Below are 18,140 nucleotides of genomic sequence, written 5' to 3'. Positions count from 1 at the left end.
CTCTGCCCGCTTGTAATCTCTTGTCTGTCAACTAAATAAATAAAATATTAAAAAAAAAAAAAAAAGAAGAAGGCTGCATTTCCCAACCCCTCTTTCAGATGGAGAGCCTACTAAAGTCATTGGTGGGGCTTCCAGGAAGGATCATTAAAGAGGGTTGTCAGTTGGCAGCCTCTCTTGCCATTTCTCTTCCTCCTTCTTCCTTCCTGCAGTGTAGTTGGTTGTGAAGGCAGGAGCTCTTTGAGCTACCTTGTGATCATGAGGTCAAAGACCATACCTTATGGAGGGGTGCATAGCTGGAAGAAACCTGGGTGTCTGATGACATTTTGGTATCTCTGTCCCTGTTCCCAATCAGTCACTGTTCAACATTTTGTTAAGTGAGATAAAAATAAACCCTCTCTTGGCCTATGTAGGATTTCAAACAAATCACAATCCAGACTCAAGTGACTACTCTTCCCTGACCCTGGGGGCTTCCCCTACCAATGATACCACAAGACCATAGTCTTGGGGGACTAACTCTTTGGGCCCTTAAATACCAACATATTGTTTTGAACTCTAGTCAATGGGCTATCAAGTCATGGAGCCCTAGCCTACACAGCCCTGAGTCATACTTGGGTTCCTTTGAGGAACCTAAGGGCAGATCATTTAGCCAGGATCCATATCTATTGTCCCTGGCCACCGCTCAACTTGAAACCCCCTTGTCATTCGCCCCTTCCCACTGTCCTGCCCAAACCCTCTGCCCACACTGTTACACGCTGCTTCCTCTGGATACTAACTTCCACTGTTTCTGCCCTCTCCCCCATCACACACACAACACTGGTAAAAAAAAAACTCTCCTCCATCTTAATTCTGCCAATGGCCTCTTCCTCAGCTGAGCTGAGCTCTCTCCTGGGCAGCCTCTGTCCTTGCGGCCTTAGCAAATGAAAGCTGCTTGTCCTTCCTCCCTGCGCACATGCCGGGTCCTCTCGAAGGGGACACCCTTGTTGCTCCACTCTTGTTCACAATCTCCTATTTCTCTCTTTCCCTGTAAAGGCCACTGTTTTTTGAGGGTGCAGTGAAACAGCTCTACAGTCCTCTTGGCCCTTCCTTGCCATAGTCATCAACCAGTGTGGTGACATCTATGCAAATGACCCATCTGATGTCCTAGCTTCACTGTTCTTTGACCTCTGTTCCAGTTACCATCATCTTCCTGGTCCCTGCACCATGGCCACCACCTTGGACTTAATCATCAGGTCTGAACGTGAACTCCAACATCAAACTACCTAGTTTATCTGGCTTTCTCTTAACCTCATACTTCTCCTTTGGACTTTTTGAAGACCCATTCCCTTGACATTTTCTTTTTCTTCCCATCTCTTGGCTTCCTGTCTTGACTTTCTCTCTTATAAAACAACATAGAGTCCAAGGCCCCCATCCCTTCAAAGACACTTGCCATTGCCCCCCAAGACCCATGCCCTTGTGTTCTTCCACCAAGGCCCCCATACAGAGCCCCAATCTTGATCACCCCACTGACTTCTTTCCCTTTCCTGTCACCAGACTGCCGAGCAGCGTTACAGAAAATGATACATTGTGCAGATAGATTCTTCAACAAAACCATGATCTTCAACCTTTCACAGACCCAGCGTGCTGCCCAAATTACCACTGAAGGGTGCTTGCCTCTTCCCTGGCACAGACTAACAACATTCACCAGGATGTCCCACATCCTCCGACCTCATGAGTTTACATGAACACATTGAAATAACAATGACACGAGTCCCCATTTTTGCTCCCCTCTGGGGCTGAATGTCAGCAGCTGACTAAAGCACCAAGCTGACTTTGAGAGCACATCTGGGCCTTTGTCCTAAGTAGGGAGGGGTACTGAATGACACTGGAGTTTTCTGCTCTCAGGTGTGGAAAAAGCCTCCTTGTGGCCAGGAAGATGTGTCCCTTCCTTACAGACCTCGGGAGACTTCAGGTCCCCTGTGGGAAGTGTACCATTTCCCTTGTCTGTACGATGGCAGTTGGGACTTGGGCAAAACCCAGAGCCCTTGGGCTTGGGCATTCGATGTCTCTCGGCGACTCCACCAGTCTTCAGCCAGACCTGAGGTAGCCTGTAGGTTTTGTACTCTTCTCCTTGGAGGCACAGAATGCTCGAGGGATGACTATGGAATGGTTTCACCTGAGGTTGTTTTCAGAAGTTAAGAACTGTTCTTGAAAGCTAACAAGTTGGCCTCTTCTGGTTTCATATGGACCAGTACAAAACACAAGACTCCTGGATCGGAGAGCTGGGCTTTATTACTCACGGGATAGCAGGTAGCCTGAGCCTCATGTCCACACGGCTGCCCCGACCTCTCTGTCACAGGCCTCAGGGCAGGGGTGCAGTGCAGAGGCGGGCCCTGGGGGGTCACGGTTTCCCCCACCCTGGGGCCACCTTCTACAGCATGAAGAATGCTGGATCCAATGAAATTAGGTAAGAACTAATTCCTCTTTCTGTCCCAGTATTTTTTTTTTCAAAGCCTATATATTTATTTTGCTGATGATGTTGCTTGAAACACATTTAGAATTGCCTTTTTCAGGTAGAAAAATCATGCGAGAGACTTTGTATCAGGCATTTATGGCCTCAAACAGTATGACCGACCCAGAATTCCACTCGCAGGTATACCCTCAATAGAAATGCCCAGAAGCACGATTTATAATAGTCACAGTGGGACCACTCAAAAATCCATGATGTCCCTCGTGAGTAGAATAGAAAAATAAACCGTGGTATATCCATCCAATGAAATACTATCAGGCAGTGAGCATGAAGAAACCAACGTTGCCCACAACATCGCAGGTGAATTTAAAAATTTGGCATTGATCAAAAGAAACTAGAAAGGACATACTGTGTGGCTCTGCTTACCGAAGTTTCAAGATGAGGCAGGATTAAATCTGTGCTGGAGAAGTCAGGGTTGTGTTTACCCTCTGAGGGGGTGCTAGGAGGAAGCACGAGTGGGGATGTGGGGTTGTGGTCATTCTGTTTCTCGATGCTTTTTGGATGGACGTGTTCACTTTATGAGAATCATTGAGCAATACGCTTACAATTTGTGCACCAGCATTTCTACATATGGACTATACCACAATGAAAATTTAGAAAGTAAGAGTATTACTCCCCACCCCCCCAAAGCTGAGCTTCATCTATCTGACTGTGCCAATTAACTTGGGACACCTTGAGTGAATTCAGCTCTCAATAAATACCAGGCAAGTCTGAACTAAAGTTGCATAGACTCATATATAACCCAGCCACCAATGACTCTGACACTGGGGATGTCCCCTGGCTTGCCTTTCAGGATACCAAAGGACTTTGGACATCAAGTGGGTTGCAGGAGGTCAACAGCACTGGAATTTTGATGGGGCTGAGGTCTGAGGAAATGTGCCTGCTGCTCAGAAAGCCTGGAACCCTCAACTTTCCCACATCCATTAGTCTTCCTGGACACCCACAGAAACTTCTACATCCCCCTTTCTTATCCCTGTCACTGTCCCTTTAAAAATCTTTTTCCTCATGGGATCAGGAGGGAGACAAACCATTAGAGACTCTTAATCTCATGAAACAAATAGGGTTGCTGGGGAGTGGGGAGGTAGGGAGAAGGGGGTGGGGTTATGGACATTGGGGAGGGTGTGTGCTATGGTGAGCGCTGTGAAGTGTGTAAGCCTGATGATTCACAGACCTGTACCCCTGGGGCAAATAATACATTATATGTTAATTTTTTAAAAAATCTTTTTCCTCATGGGTCCAAGTTGCAGTAACACAGCTCTCCTCCAAAAGGTGAGGCACTGGGTGCTCCCATTCAGTTTGTGGATCCTTCTCAGAGTTCCAGCAGTGCCCTCTTGTGATGGCCTATGTGCCCGTGGCTGCCACCTGGCAAACTGTAGAGAGGGCTGTCTGCAGCATCTCCTGCTCCTGCTTTGCTCCATTTCTCCCTTCCCCATGTCTTGTGAACTCATGCCTCTCTGGATACCTAGAACCTTCCAATCCAGGGACCCCTGAGATCTCAAAGAACCTAATCTTGTGGACATTTCTTTCTTTCCCAGGTGCCCCCGTCAACGTTTACTTGTCCTCTATCCCAACAACTGAAGAGAGGCTACCCTTCTAAGATAATGCGGGTGTAGGGAATAAAGAGTTCCAAATGTAATCTTTCAGATACTCGTTCTTTTAGAATAGTAGCTTCCAATGCTTTACTACGAAGGAACAAGTAAGAAGGTAGTTTCAACACCATCTATGATCAGGGATGCTCTTCGGATGGCTCTCAGATCACACAGCTACATTAAGATGGGGACTATGGCAGCGTTTGCTGGTAGCAAGCACCAGAACCAGACCTCCGCTAACTTACAGCAAAGGGAGGTTATGGTAAGGAAACAGGAGCGTGCAGGTGCATCGGAAGACCAGCAATCCAGCCTTGGAAATGGGCTCCAGGGCTGGAAGCCAAGCTGTGGAAAGAAGCCATTGCTGATCAGCATGCCAACGTTACTAGAATGATCTCTCACCATACTAGTCTCCACATTACTCTGCTCAAAATTCACATTCCAGGGAGGGGTATGCAGTAGGCCCAGCTTGGTCCTGTAGCTGGCCCCTGGCTAGGGTAGATGGCAGGCCCAATTGGCTGTTCAGAGGTAGGCTGAAAGCTGGGCAGCCCAAGTCCACCAAAGTCCGCCACTTGGACCCCATTTCATAAAAGCTGGTCTCGAGTACATGTAATTGCTCCAGCCTGCCTAGCAATTCAATTAAATTTACTCCCCCCCCCCCAAAAGTTGTTATTTATATATTTAAGAGAGAGAGAGAGAGAATGAGCAGTGGGGAGGGGCAGAGGGAGAGGGAGAAACAGACTCCCCGCAGACCAGGAAACGGGACAAGAGGTTTGATCCCAGGACCGGGAAATCAGGACCCCAGCCCAAAGCCTTTGCTTAACCTCTGAGGCTACCCAAGGGCCCCCAAGATCCTATTCAATAAATTAGATTTATAGGTGTCTCACTTCGTTCTTGTGTTAGAAACAATCTTAAAACAGTAGCCTTTTGATAGAATATATTCAATGTACATTCTATTATATATTGTGGGCATAGATGAAAGTATTATTTCTGGAAACAGACATGTAAATCTATACTGAAACTGGAGATAAATAAACTTCCTACAATTAAAAAAAAAAAAACAATAGCCTTTTGAAAATAAAGTCTCTAGTTTTACCATCGCTTTGATTTTATTGGACCCTTGCAGGGTAAGAATGCATACAGGCGAGAAGTGCAGGACGTACGTGGCTACTTAATGAATGATTACTATTTCCATATCAACTGATGTGTGCCAGGGGTGCAAGAAATACTTGCCGAATTAATTGCTGCACTAAATGGCATTTTTGGCCAAGGTTTTGTCAACATTTCGCTAAGCAATGTCTTGAATGAAAGCAGAATGCGTATGTCGTAGAGTAGTTCAACAAACTCTGCAGCTGAAAGGCATTACTAGGGGTAATTTCTTCCCACGCACGCCCTGCGCCCAGACTGTCAGCGAGGCCCGGGGGCCACCGGCAGCCACGGATGCGGGAGGATTCACCGCCGCTAGCCGCTCTGCGCAGACACCATTTACCTAGCACGCATGCGCCAGCGCCCGAGGCCAGCCTTCTCTAGTCTGCGGGCTTGGATTGGTTGAGCCTTGGTGGTCCCGCCCCGCGTACCGGAAACTCGCCCCCGACGCCGAGGTCTCCCGACACTTCCGGGCTTCTGCGCTTCTCGGTGAGCGGCGCCGCGGGTTCTCCGGTGTCTCAGGCCACCGGTGCTCGGGAAAGCCCACCACTGCCCCGGGGGGTGCCCTCGGTTTGTCCTAGGTCGGGTAGGCCCGATCGTACCCTCGCCCCTCTTCTCCCCCTGAAGTCGCTGGGTGGGCAGCCCTCTTGGGACCGCCGCCGCTCTGTGCCAGAGATCATTCCAACTTGAAAGGGCAGTAGCGCAGTGTTGAGGGGCTGTTCTGAAACGGCGGCGTCCCAACATTTGGCATCAGTTCTTCATTTGGGGAAGGGCCTCCCTGTGTGGCTGGAGAGGTGTACGTGACTTAATGACTAGAAACAGAATTTCTCTTTGATCTCCCCTCTCCCCGGGGTTTAAGCCAGATGGGTGCGACCTACCCGTATTAGTTAAATTTACAAGCTTTTATATGCATTCAGTCAACAGATCGATAGGACCTGCTCTTGCTCGCCACGTGTAAACTCTTTTTGATATGCATTTAGAACCTAGGGGTACAGGTGTGTATGTAAACATTACCCATATTAGCAGATGCTCTAGAACTGTGCTGTACAATAGGTAGCCACAAGCTACACAGGCTAGTGAACACTGGAAATGTGCCTATTCCTAATTGAAATGCGTGGTAGCGTCAAACAGGAAATTTTGGAGAATTAGTATGAAGAAGAGAATGTAAGAGATCACTAATTTGTTTTTATCGATTCCATGTTGTAATGGCAGGATTTGGGACACACTGTTTAGGTAAAGTGTCATGAATTTCCCCTGTTTATTTTTTAACGTGGTTACTAGAAAACTTTAAATTGTATCTGTGGCTTGTGTAATATTTCTTCTGGATAGCACTGCTTTAGAAAGGGGTCAGCAGATAAGGGCCTGCACCAAATCCAGACTGCCTGTCTTTGAAAAAAGATTCACTGGAGCAAAGCCATCCCCATTCTTTGATGTATCGTCCGTGGCTGCTGTTCCTGCTGCAAGAGCGGTAGAGCTGAACAGTCCGTGCAGGGGTCCGATGGCCTGCAACAGCTGAAAATATTTACTGTCTGCCCTTTTATGCAAAAAGTTTGCTGGCGCGTTGCTCTAGAACAGTGCCTGGTATGGTGGATACATGTCACGTAAATCTTTTTTTTTTTAAATTTTATTTATTTATTTGACAGACAGAGATCACAAGTAGGCAGAGAAGCAGGCAGAGAGAGAGGAGGAAGCAGGCTCCCTGCGGAGCAGAGAGCCTGACTCGGGACTCGATCCCAGGATCGTGGGATCATGACCTGAGCCGAAGGCAGAGGCCTCAACCCACTGAGCCACCCAGGCGCCCGACATAAATCTTTTAATGATAGCCCTGTGTCATTGTCGGTCAGACTTAACTGTGTGACAGGCATGGCTGTAAGGAGTTTATAAGGATTATCTCATTTATTCCCATATGAATTCGAGGATGTGGAATTTCTCTGATTTTGTACATGAGGAAATCGAGGCACAGAATGGGCAAGAAACTTACCAAACATGCTTAACACCCCTCACTTCCGCGAGCTATACCGCCTTGACCCTCCTTATCCACAAACGCTTGATTTCTGGAGTCTGCGCGTTTAGCCCGCAGTGGGCACCACACGGCCGCTGCTGCCCTTTTTTTCCCTCCTTTTGAATGACTTTTTGAACTAGAATTAAGATGAGGTTGGCACCCGTGGAAGAAGCTGAGGGACACTGGGCTTCGGGGTACAAGCAAGCTGGTATGGAGTGAAAAGAATGAAGCCCACGAGCAGAGAGGAGAGGGAGCTCTCAGGATGTTCTTTTCTCATTTAACAACAACAGCAAAAAACCTCCTTGTTGAGTAATAGGAAGCACTGACCAGGTGTTTGCCAGGCATGTCTCAGCAAAAGAAACACATCATTCTTCTAGGGTCTTGTGGGCAAGGCAGACAAAAAAAATTTTAATGTGATCCATGCCATGAAAAAAGCCACTGCAAACATTTGATTTTTTTTTTTTTTAAACAGGCTTCCTCATCTGTAAGACGGAGGTAAGCCGTCTACCTGACTCGGGCTCATCGTAAGGATGGAGAGGACGTGAATGTGGATGGCACGTGGAGTTCAAGAAATGCACCTTGTCTCCTGCTGTTAAGAGGTAAGGGAGGGCGTGGGTCCAGGGAATTGGGTGCCTCGTAACACTTAAAGCACTGCACCCACCGGCTGTAATTGTAGAGAAGCTTCTCAGGTGAGCGGTGCACAGCAGGTGGTTTTAATCGCTCCCAATGGAGCTCGTCAGAGAAATCCAAAAACAGAAGTTCCATACATTCAGTCTAGGAGCAGGTCCGGAGCCATCTTTGGGCTGGTTGCAGTGTAACAGTCCTGCCACGGGATGGCCTCGTGCCCGTGTGTACAGGGCAGTGGTGGCAATTCTGGTTAAAACCAGAGTCACCTGAACAGCTGGGACAATACCCAGGCCTCCGGTCAGGGATTCTGATCCCTTTCTGTCTGGGACGAGGCGCTGGCATTGTTTCTGTGTTTGCTGTTTAATTTCTCCAGCTGATTGAGGCTTAGAGTCAGACTGACAGCCACTAGTGGCGAGAAGTAGGCTTGGCCCAGGGAGCTGCTGACACAGAGGCACAGAGCCTCGAAATGGGCAGTGCCTGTCGCGGATCAGCGAGGTCACGGAGGAGGCAGGAAGGTGGCTTTTTATCACTTGGCCAAGGGCCTCGGGGCTCCATCCTGAGAGCAGACGAAGCCTCTGAAGGGCTTTAAGTGGGAAGATGAGGGGATGTCTTGCTGAGGTCTGTACTAGAGGATGATCCCTCCAAAAAAAAGGCGTGAGTCAGGGCAAATGCAGGGAAGAAGCAGTTAGCACCTGCCAGATGATAGGGAGCCCAGCCGAGCTTCTGGATTCCCCCTCTGAGTGGCCTCTAGCAGCTGTGTCTGTCCTTCGGAGACATGGCCCATTTTCTGTCCGTATTCCTTCCACTGGGCTGTCGGCTTCCTCAAGACAGAGAGGGTCTCTTTAGGCTCAGCATCTCATATGTCCTACATACATGATAAATGTTTATTGAATGAACTCTGTAGAGCTGTAAACTGGAGACGCAACTTAGTCTTCTTATGGCAATGCTCAGAATTTTGTATCTCAGTTGCTTTTACAGTATACCCTCCTGGAGCAATAAATGCTTTATATCCACATCAGTCTCCCACAGGGGGAGCAGAAACTTTGACAGCAGTTAAATGCTGTTAAATGTATGGAGGAGGATGGAAAACAGTATGGCGGTTCCTCAGAAAATTACAAATAGATCTACCGTGTGACTCAGCAATGCCAGTCCTGGATATTTACCCAGAAGCATTGAAAAGGAGGGTCCTGAAGAAATATTTGTGTTCCCATGTTCATAGCAGCATTAGTCACAGAGGCCAAAAGGTGGAAGGAACCCACACGTTTATTATGAATGGATAAGGAACACGTGGTCTGTACCTACAGTGGAGTATAAATGATCCAGGACACAGGCTCCAACACGGGTGACCTTTGAGGGCGTTATGCTGAGTGACATAAGCTAGACCCAGAGGCCAAAAGCTGTATGAGCCCACTCCCGGGCAGCACGTAGTCAATGGCAAGGCAGAAGGTGCAATGACGGTTGCCAGGGGTTGTGGGGGAGAAAGGAGTGGGGAGCCGCTGATTAGCGGGTACAAAGTGTGGTTTGCAAGAGGAGAGGAGTTCTGGGAGTTGACGGCACGACAAGGCGAATGTACTGAACACTGCTGAACCATACGCTTACAAATGTTTAAGATGCTAAGTCTTATGGTACGTGTGTTTTGCCACAACTAGAAATGAAAAAGGAATACGGAGGAGAGGTAACTAAAAGGACATAGGAAATAAAGAGCAGAGTGCTTATGCCTGCATATATGAATGTCTATAGATTTACCGACGGGAAGGAAAAAGTTCCGCTGCTGAGACAGACTGCCGTGCTCACTGCACTGAAGCCCCAAAGCTACAGGGTCCGCTTCAGGATCTCCTTGAGACTCTGCCCTTTCGGTGGGAAATTCTGACCTGAGTTAAATATTGCCTAACTTCCTTGTGGGCGCTCGAGGCCTGTCTCTTATTAACCACCTGGCCAACACCCGGCAAACTTCCAGCCTGATTTCTTTGGTAGCGATTAACTCTAGGACGAATACAGAGTGCAGGCGAGAGGACTGTTTTCTCGTTAGGAAACTTCACAGCAAGCTGGGCAGGGTTCAAGTGTATTAAGCAGCTTGAAACCTTATCATGATGACTTACTTGGCTGCCTGACTTCCAGATCCCGGGACGTTGTGAGAAATGTTCAGTAAGGGAGGCCGTGTATTTTTTTATTTTTCGGTATTTTTACCTTGCCTGTTCTTAGTTTGCTGAGCCTTTGATCCTTAGGAAGACCTCCTTCACTGCTTGCAGGTGGAATTGTAAAAAGCTAAAACAATGATCTTGAAGTCCTGATACTTGATAATGATAAAAATAGCCTCTTAAGGGCGCCTGGGCGGCTCGGGCAGTTAAGCATCTGCCTTCCGCTCCGGTCATGATCCCAGGGTCTTGGGATCAGGCTCTGCTTCCGTCTCCCTGCTCAGTGGGGAGTCTCCTTTTCCCTCTACCCCTTACCCCGTTCTCAAGCGCTCTCTCTCTCTCTCTCTCTCTCTCAAATAAATAAGTAAAATCTTAACAACAACAAAAAGCCTCTTGCGATCCTGAATTGCCGGCTCACCCGGTGACTGCCCAGGTTGTCTACATGCCGGCACCCTCTGGTGGCAAAAATGCCAGACTCGCAATCTTGGTCATCCTTGAGCTGGTCCAGCAGGGAAACATCGATAGGAACCTCACAGTTGTGACCAAGGCTGTGTCTGTCCCAGGGGAGATTCAGCTGGTTTAGATTCAGCAGTAGTCCTCTTAGGAAATTGTCAGTGCTAATCTGGAGGCGAAGCCACAGGTCACGTAGCACCGTTAATGATGCTCCGATTCCAGAGGGAAGGTAGAAGAGCATTTACCGTGCCGTTTTCCAATAGGCAGACGTTGTAAATATCTGGAGTTTACTGGGAAATGATATCGGACGAATCACTTTTCTGGTTAGGAAAATAACACATGCTCATCACGCAAAATGTGGGGAGAATAAAAGAACAAACAAAAAATCATCTAAAATCTTGCCATTCAGGGTCGCCTGGATGGCTCAGTTGGTTAAGCCGCTGCCTTCAGCTCAGGTCGTGATCCTGGAGTCCCGGGATCGAGTCCCACGTCAGGGTCCCAGCTCCGCGGGAAGTCTGCTTCTTCCTTTGAGCTTCTCCCCTCTCATGCTTGCTTGCTCTCTCTCACTCTCTCTCTCTCTCTCTCTCAAATAAATAAATAAATAATCTTTAAAATCTTGCCATTCAGAAAATGTCACTGTCTGAAATTTTGTATATTTGTTTCTGACCTTTTCTCTTCACGTGGGATTCTTAAATGAAATTTGGATCAGACTCTATATGCTGTTTTTAAATAACAACTTTATTCAGATACAATTTATACACCATACAATTCACGTCCTCAGAGCGTACACTTCAGTGATGTTTAGTTTGAAAAAAAACAGTTGTGCAGTTCATGACCACAGTCAGCTTTAGCGAACATTGTTCACTTAACCCAAGAAAAACTCCTCACCCGTGGGAAGCCGCCCCCCTTTCATTCCACACCACTGGTTCCCCCCATCCCTCCGCCCCAACCCTAGTCGACCACCAGTCTATTCCCTGTCTCTGTAAATTTGCCTGTTCTGGACATTTCATATGAATGGAATCTTACAATAGGGGGTCTTCTGTGTTTTTAACTAGCTTCCTGCTTTCAAGGTTCATCCCTGTTGTATATATCAGAATCTCCTGGGTCCTTTCTGTTTTGCTAAATACTGTTCGATCGCGTGGGTAAGCTACATGTTTCTCCATCAGTTGACTGGCATTTGGGTTGTTTCCATTTTTTTGGCTATTAAGAATAATGCTTCTCTGAACATTTCTGTGCAAGTTTAACCATTTGCGACCTCACAGTTTCTTCGGAGTTGGAAGAAGATTCTTACCCAGACAGCTTCTACATCTCTTGTTTCCCTAAAGTATATTTATAAAAGTCGAGTCACCTGAAAGAAAAGGACACTGCATTTTGTGGAACTTGTCAGATGGTTTCTAGGGAGACTGCATTGATCCTCTCCGTGCTCTCTTCGGTGTTATTAGACTGTGTGCTCAGTGGTGGACATTTTTTAAGCTTTTACTTACTTAGAGAGAGTGTGAGCAGGGGGTAGGGCAGTGGGGGAGGGAGAGGGAGACTCTCAAGCTGACTCCCTGCTGAGTGCAGAGCCTGTGACAGGGCAGGATCCCAGGACCCTGAGATTAGGACCTGAGCCGAAACCAAGAGTCAGACGCTCAACCTACTGAGCCGCCTAGGCGCCCCAGCGATGAGCATTTAATATCAAATGCTATGAAATGGAAGCCCGTGAGTTTTTTAAAAGACAGGGTCCCTGCCATTAAGATGCATAAGTTGAGGGGCGCCTGGGTGGCTCAGTGGGTTAAGCCTCTGCCTTCAGCTCAGGTTATGATCTCAGAGTCCTGGGATCCAGCCCCACATCCGGCTCTCTGCCCAGCAGGGAGCCTGCTTCCCCGTCTCTCTCTGCCTGCTGCTCTGCCTACTTGTGATCTCTTTCTGTGTCAAATAAATAAATAAATAAAATCTTAAAAAAAAAAAAAAAAGATGCATAAGTCCATATTTAGGCCAGATGGGCAGGTGTAGATCCAGGGGTATTAGGTAGCAAGGTTGTGTACATTATGTGGGGAGAAAAATAGCCTGGGGGACCTGGATGGCTCGGTGGGTTAAAGCCTCTGCCTTCGGCTCAGCTCATGGTCTCAGGGTCCTGGGATCGAGTCCCGCATCGGGCTCTCTGCTCAGCGGGGAGCCTGCTTCCTCCTCTCTCTCTCTCTGCCTGCCTCTCTGCCTATTTGTGATCTCTGTCTGTCAAATAAATAAATAAATAATATTAAAAAAAAAAAAAAAAAAGGAAAGAAAAAGAAAAATAGCCTGGTTAGATAAAGTAAACATTGACCTGTCCAGGATGGGATTCCCACAGATATAATCATCAAGCAACGTTTTGCATCTCAAAATTAAACAAAAAAGTTAATGGAACCAAACTGGCCTAGTGACCAGCTGGTCCAAAGTCATAACTTGTCCATAACTTGTCACTTAGTCTGGACCCTCATCCTGCTTTTCAGAAGGCTCCAATGTCAGCACAGTGCCCGTGGACTCCTGGGGCCCATCAGGTCTGCTTCCGGCCACCTTGCCACCTTACTGCCTTACGATTTCTTCACATTCCTTGGGACATTAAACAGCATCCCCTTACTGCCCTGTTTCTCATTCTGTTATTCAGAAAAGTTCCACTTCAAGATGATAAAATCAGTAAGGAGCTCAGCTGTGTAGCTGAGTGCGGGGGGACCGCCCAGCCGTGCTCTGACTTACCCGCCGTTGCTGACCCTGGCGCGGTTACATGCTCAGCGCGACCGCCACAGTCGATCCAAAGCAACCGACCGATCCGGATCCGGAAAGATCATTGGTTTGTAAAATTTGGGATGGGAAGAAGGTCTAGGGCTTTTCCCGCGAGCTTCTTACAAGCAACCATTAATGCGGAACCTGGTGGCAGTGCTGCCTTTTTTTTTTTTTTTTTTTTTTTCCAACAACCCAGACTCAGCCTTTTGAAACTGAACCAGACCACAACGCAGATTCCATTTGCTAAGAGGTCCCGCCCACTTGTGTTACATAACTCTTGCAGAAAATGCCACGTAGGTGACGGGCAGAAAGCCCTCCTCCACTCCCATCAGGAGGCTGCAATTGGCAAGCCCAAGCTTAAAAAAAACAGAAACCCAGAAACCTCTTTTCTCTTTTCTTTGCAGCTGCAAGGATGTCTGAGCAGAGGCAGGTGGCTGCCAGAGCCTCCCTTATTGAGCAACTGATGTCTAAGAGGAATTTTGAGGATCTTGGCAACCACCTTGCCGAGCTGGAGACTCTTCCGGTGACCAGAGAGCATCTCCAGGAGACGGCCGTGGTCAGGGCGGTGTACAGCGTCCTCAGAAACTGCCCTACAGTGGCGTTGAAAAAGAAAGCCAAGCGTTTGCTGTCAGAATGGAGGGCACTTCATAAGGATCTCCACTTCTCACCGAGGGACAGCCCTCCATCTCTCCCTCCCAGTAGAACGGAAGAAAAGCCCGGACTTCCTCGTGACCCAAGTCAGGATGAGCTGTCAGGCGGCTCCAGTTCTAATTCATCATCCCACGGTGTGGCGGGAGCCCTGGAAACGCTTGTGCCTGAAAATAGCACGAGTCACATGGAGCCCAGAGGGGAGCATCTCGGGGAGCCACCGGACCCCACCGCACCTGTGAGAGCCAGATGCACAGAGCTCCTCTATGAAGCCCTAACGAGTGCTTGCACGGAGCAGCCCAAGGCTGATGTGTGGCAAGACTTGGCGAGAGAAATTGAAGGGCACCTTTTTACCCTTCACTCGAAGAACCTCAGAAAGTACAAAACTTGCGTTCGAAGCAAAGTTGCCAACCTGAAGAACCCCCACAATTCTCACCTGCAACAGAACTTGCTCTCTGGGACCACGTCTCCGAGAGAATTTGCTGAAATGACGGCGTTGGAGATGGCAAGCGAGGAACTGAAGCAGTTGAGAGCCTCTTACACGAAGTCTGCCATACGGGAGCACCACCTTCCCCAAGCTGCGGGGGGCACGCCGACCGGGAAAATAAAGTGCAGGCGCTGTGAGAAGTTCAACTGCGAGGTCACCGTAATCGCCCGAGGAACGCTCTTCCTGCCAAGCTGGGTGCGGAATTCAAATCCAGATGAAGAGATGATGACCTACGTGATCTGTAACGAATGCGGGGAGCAGTGGTACCATAGCAAGTGGGTGTGCCTGTGACTGCCAACGAGTGCTCTTTGAACCAAGAACCGGAGCGGTTCCCTCTCTCTGGGCACCACCCTTTTATTCTCGGTCTTTAAAATCTTACACACACTATAGTCTTTTGTGCGTGTTTTGTTTTGTTTTTGTTTTTGTTTTTAAGTTTATTTGAGGGGCGCCTGGATGGCTCAGTCAGTGAACCGTCTGCCTTCGGCTCAGGTCGTGGTCTCAGGGTCCTGGGATTGAGCCCCGGATCGGACTTCCTGCTCGGCGACGAGTTTGCTTCTCCCTCTGCCTCTGTATTCTCTCTAATTTTTGCTCTCTCTCCGATAAATACATAAAAATCTTAAAAAAAAAAAAAAAAGATTTTAATGTGTTTATTGGAGAGAGAGGAAGATAGCAAGAGAAAACACGAGCAGAAGGTAGGGAGAGGGAGAAGCAGGCTTCCCACAGAGCGGGGATCCCAATGCGGGGCTCGATCCCAGGACCCTGGGGGAGAGAGTAGATGACTGTCTGCTTTGTGGCCGCTTAGCCCTTCGCAGTACTGAGTGTGGTTGAGAGCAGGCCCTCTAGAGTGTGTTAGAAATGCGGAGTCCCAGGCCTCATACCACTGAGTCCTAACTCTGCGTTTTGGGAAGATCCCCCGGTGATCCCGTTCAACGTGTTCTGGGAAGTGCTGCTTTCTCAGTAGGCCTGCGGTCCATGGCAAGGCCTGTACATGAGACTTATCCGGGAACTTTGACAACCACTGATGCTGGGGCGTGGGACCTTTCCCAGAACACTTGAATCCAGGGGCACCTGGGTGGCTCAGTCATTAAACCTTTGGTTCAGGTCATGTGGGATTGCCTGGGCGGGCTCCCTGCTCCATGAGAAGCCTGCTTCTCCCTCGCGCACTCCCCCTCCTTGCGCTCTCTCGCTGTGTCTCTGTGAAATAAATAAATAGAATCTTTTTTTAAAAAAATTGAATCTAGGGGCGCCTGGGTTGCTTAGTGGGTTAAAGCCTCTGCCTTCGGCTCAGGTCGTGATCCCAGGGTCCTGGGATGGAGCCCCGCATCGGGCTCTTTGCTCCACAGGGAGCCTGCTTCCTCCTCTCTCTCTGCCTGCCTCTCTGCCTACCTGTGATCTCTGTCTGTCAAATAAATAAAATCTTTTAAAAAAATAAATAAAGGGACGCCTGGGTGGCTCAGTTGGTTGGACAACTGCCTTCGGCTCAGGTCATGATCCCGGAGTCCTGGGATCGAGTCCCGCATCGGGCTCCCAGCTCCATGGGGAGTCTGCTTCTTCCTCTGACCTTCTCCTCGCTCATGCTCTCTCTCTCACTGTCTCTCTCTCAAATGAATAAATAAAATAAAAAATAAATAAAATTTTAAAAAAATTTAAAAATTGAATCTAAATGCACGGGGTGCAACCCAGGCTTTTTGAATTCCTCAAGTTGTTTTGAGATGCAGGCAGAGTCGAGAACTCCTCACACACAGGCTCTCGAGTGATTGTCTCGCAGCCTTAAGAAAAGAATGTCGCTGTGCACTTTATACCTGAGGAAACAGATCTCCAGAGGCGCTGTGACTTGGCCGAGCCAAACAGCCTTGGCTAGCCTGGCTGGAACCACTTGCACAGTCTCCCTCCGAACTCACCGTCCAAGACCGCCTTAGCTCTGACTTCCGAGAAACAAGTTCCTGGCGACATGGGACAATCGGATAACCAGGGCTTTGTTACTTTCCCCTCTCTTTCCTCACTTGTCTCTCCCTCAAACCATGAAAGTTAGCCTCTGACCCCACAGTTAGAATTTTGTTTCAAGTCCTTCTGCCTTGTCAGAAGAGTTGTATGTTTATTTTTTAGTTTTTCTGAACAAGTTCTCTCAAGTCTATAAATCATGCATGAAATTGAGTCTCTGATTTAAGGGAGTCTTCGTATTCTCAAGGCCTGTGAGTTTAGATCCGTAGAGGAGGAAAAAAGTTCTCCTAGGCTCTGCAACTGGGACCCTGCAAATTAGATGGATAAAAGACAGATTCCCAAGAGAAAAACCATTAACACGCAGGACACGATGCATACAGAAGAAACTCATGATGAAGATTCCAAATGGGTGGTTAGAACTTGGGCTTTCATAATAGCATCTTAAGAAAGAATGATACATTTGTAGAGAAAGAACAAGACAAAGGGGGCTTGAGGCTTATAGGGGCAGCAAACTGGGAGGGCACATACATGGCAGGGACTAGTTAACGTAATGGTTACTTAGTAAGGTTCCTTGGGTAGACCGTTCTTGCTGTCATCCTGAGAAGGTTGTTACCGTCTTCCGGATACAGAATTCACAAGGGGAATTTACGTTCCGCTTTGGGGCAGAGAGCACCTTCTGCATCTGCCTTTTCTCATTCGCTCTTGGCCCAGAATGATCCTGGTGCCAGGATGGCGTATTTGGGGGGTCACGTGCTCTGAACCCTTTTAGGTCCGAAGTGCCAATTCTGTTTATGCAAAAACAGGCCTTGATCTGTCAGAGGTCGTCCATTGTCGCCTCGGCCTTTGAATCTACCAACATTTCTCTAGTAAATGAAGAGGGAATTCCTTCTTTCAGGCTTTTGCAGCGTTGAACCAACCTGAGCAATTTTTTAAGCACAACACTCCTTCTGTGTGATTATAGCAGATTTTGTTCTCTTTTGAGAACTTGTCAAATGTTAACGGCTACGGTTTTAATAAGTTTACTTCGTAGTTCCCTCCAAACCTACACATTTTCACCAATTCTTTGCTCCCATGTTCCTGACTTCCTGTGTCAGAGCTCCAAAGGCCTAACCAGATACACAGTTTCCCAGATGGTGCCTAAAACTAAAATATGTTCGTGTGTTCAAGTGGGTTTGACGTAATCAGAGGCTAGCAAGTGTAAATTCTATTTTGATATCTTTTTCTCCCCTCCCTGTGGCTTCCCGGGCCTGCTTATTGTGATGTAACATGCTAGTCTTTGAAAGAGAGACTTGCAAAGTCACCTAAAACTTCAAGTTGCACAAACTGGTTTCATGTGACTTAGTCCGATCTTAAAAACTATTCAGTGGTTATAAAAGAGCACATCACATGAAAACCAAGTGTTCGTGGCATTGTTTGTTTTTTTGTGAGCGGAGGGGTTTTAAAAAAAGTTTTTATGTTGGAATTGTGCAAACTTCCTTCGCAGACAAATAAAAGCATTTGAAATGGAAATTCCTTCACTCTCCAAAATGTAAAAATCTGGGTAGTCTTTCTCATTTCCTATGGACTGACTTTTGGAACCAGACATAGGCAAATAGCAATGTGGGTTTTTTTTCTTTCAGCCAATGAGACAGCATTATATTTTTAAGTATAGATAATCGTCCTTTTATATTCTATGTCTTACCCACTAACAGAAAAGGGGTTTTTAAAATTTCTTCTGGGGGAAAGGAGCTTTCATTTAATTTACAATCACGTTTACAGGAACTGGCAAGTATAGGGGCCCCAAGATGGGGGCTGGGGGTGGCCGCAGGAGCCCACCAGAGCTGACGGACAGTGGCAAGGGGACGAAGGACGAGAGGGGAAGTCACAA

At 47.8% G+C, this 18,140-nt stretch overlaps 1 protein-coding gene across 4 annotated transcripts; it reads left to right on the top strand.

Moving 5' to 3' along the window:
* Positions 1–5,528: 5,528 nt before the first annotated feature.
* Positions 5,529–15,965, top strand: TCEANC (transcription elongation factor A N-terminal and central domain containing). Of its 4 annotated transcripts, none has more exons than XM_059386355.1 (4): positions 5,529–5,727; positions 7,713–7,839; positions 13,082–13,264; positions 13,602–15,965. In XM_059386355.1, exon 4 carries the CDS (start codon positions 13,610–13,612, stop codon positions 14,621–14,623), a length of 1,014 nt encoding a protein of 337 aa, XP_059242338.1. In that variant the 5' UTR covers positions 5,529–5,727; positions 7,713–7,839; positions 13,082–13,264; positions 13,602–13,609; the 3' UTR covers positions 14,624–15,965. The 4 variants fall into 4 exon arrangements, with proteins under 4 accessions (XP_059242338.1, XP_059242339.1, XP_059242340.1 ...); XM_059386357.1 differs by lacking the exon at positions 5,529–5,727 and adding an exon at positions 5,734–5,819; XM_059386358.1 differs by lacking the exon at positions 5,529–5,727 and adding an exon at positions 6,211–6,233.
* The last annotated feature ends 2,175 nt before the right edge of the window (positions 15,966–18,140 follow it).

Source organism: Mustela nigripes, chromosome X (genome assembly GCF_022355385.1).
Source record: "Mustela nigripes isolate SB6536 chromosome X, MUSNIG.SB6536, whole genome shotgun sequence".
Lineage (NCBI taxonomy): Eukaryota > Metazoa > Chordata > Mammalia > Carnivora > Mustelidae > Mustela > Mustela nigripes.
Note: the sequence above shows the minus strand (reverse complement) of the source record. Positions and strands in the feature narration are given on the sequence as shown.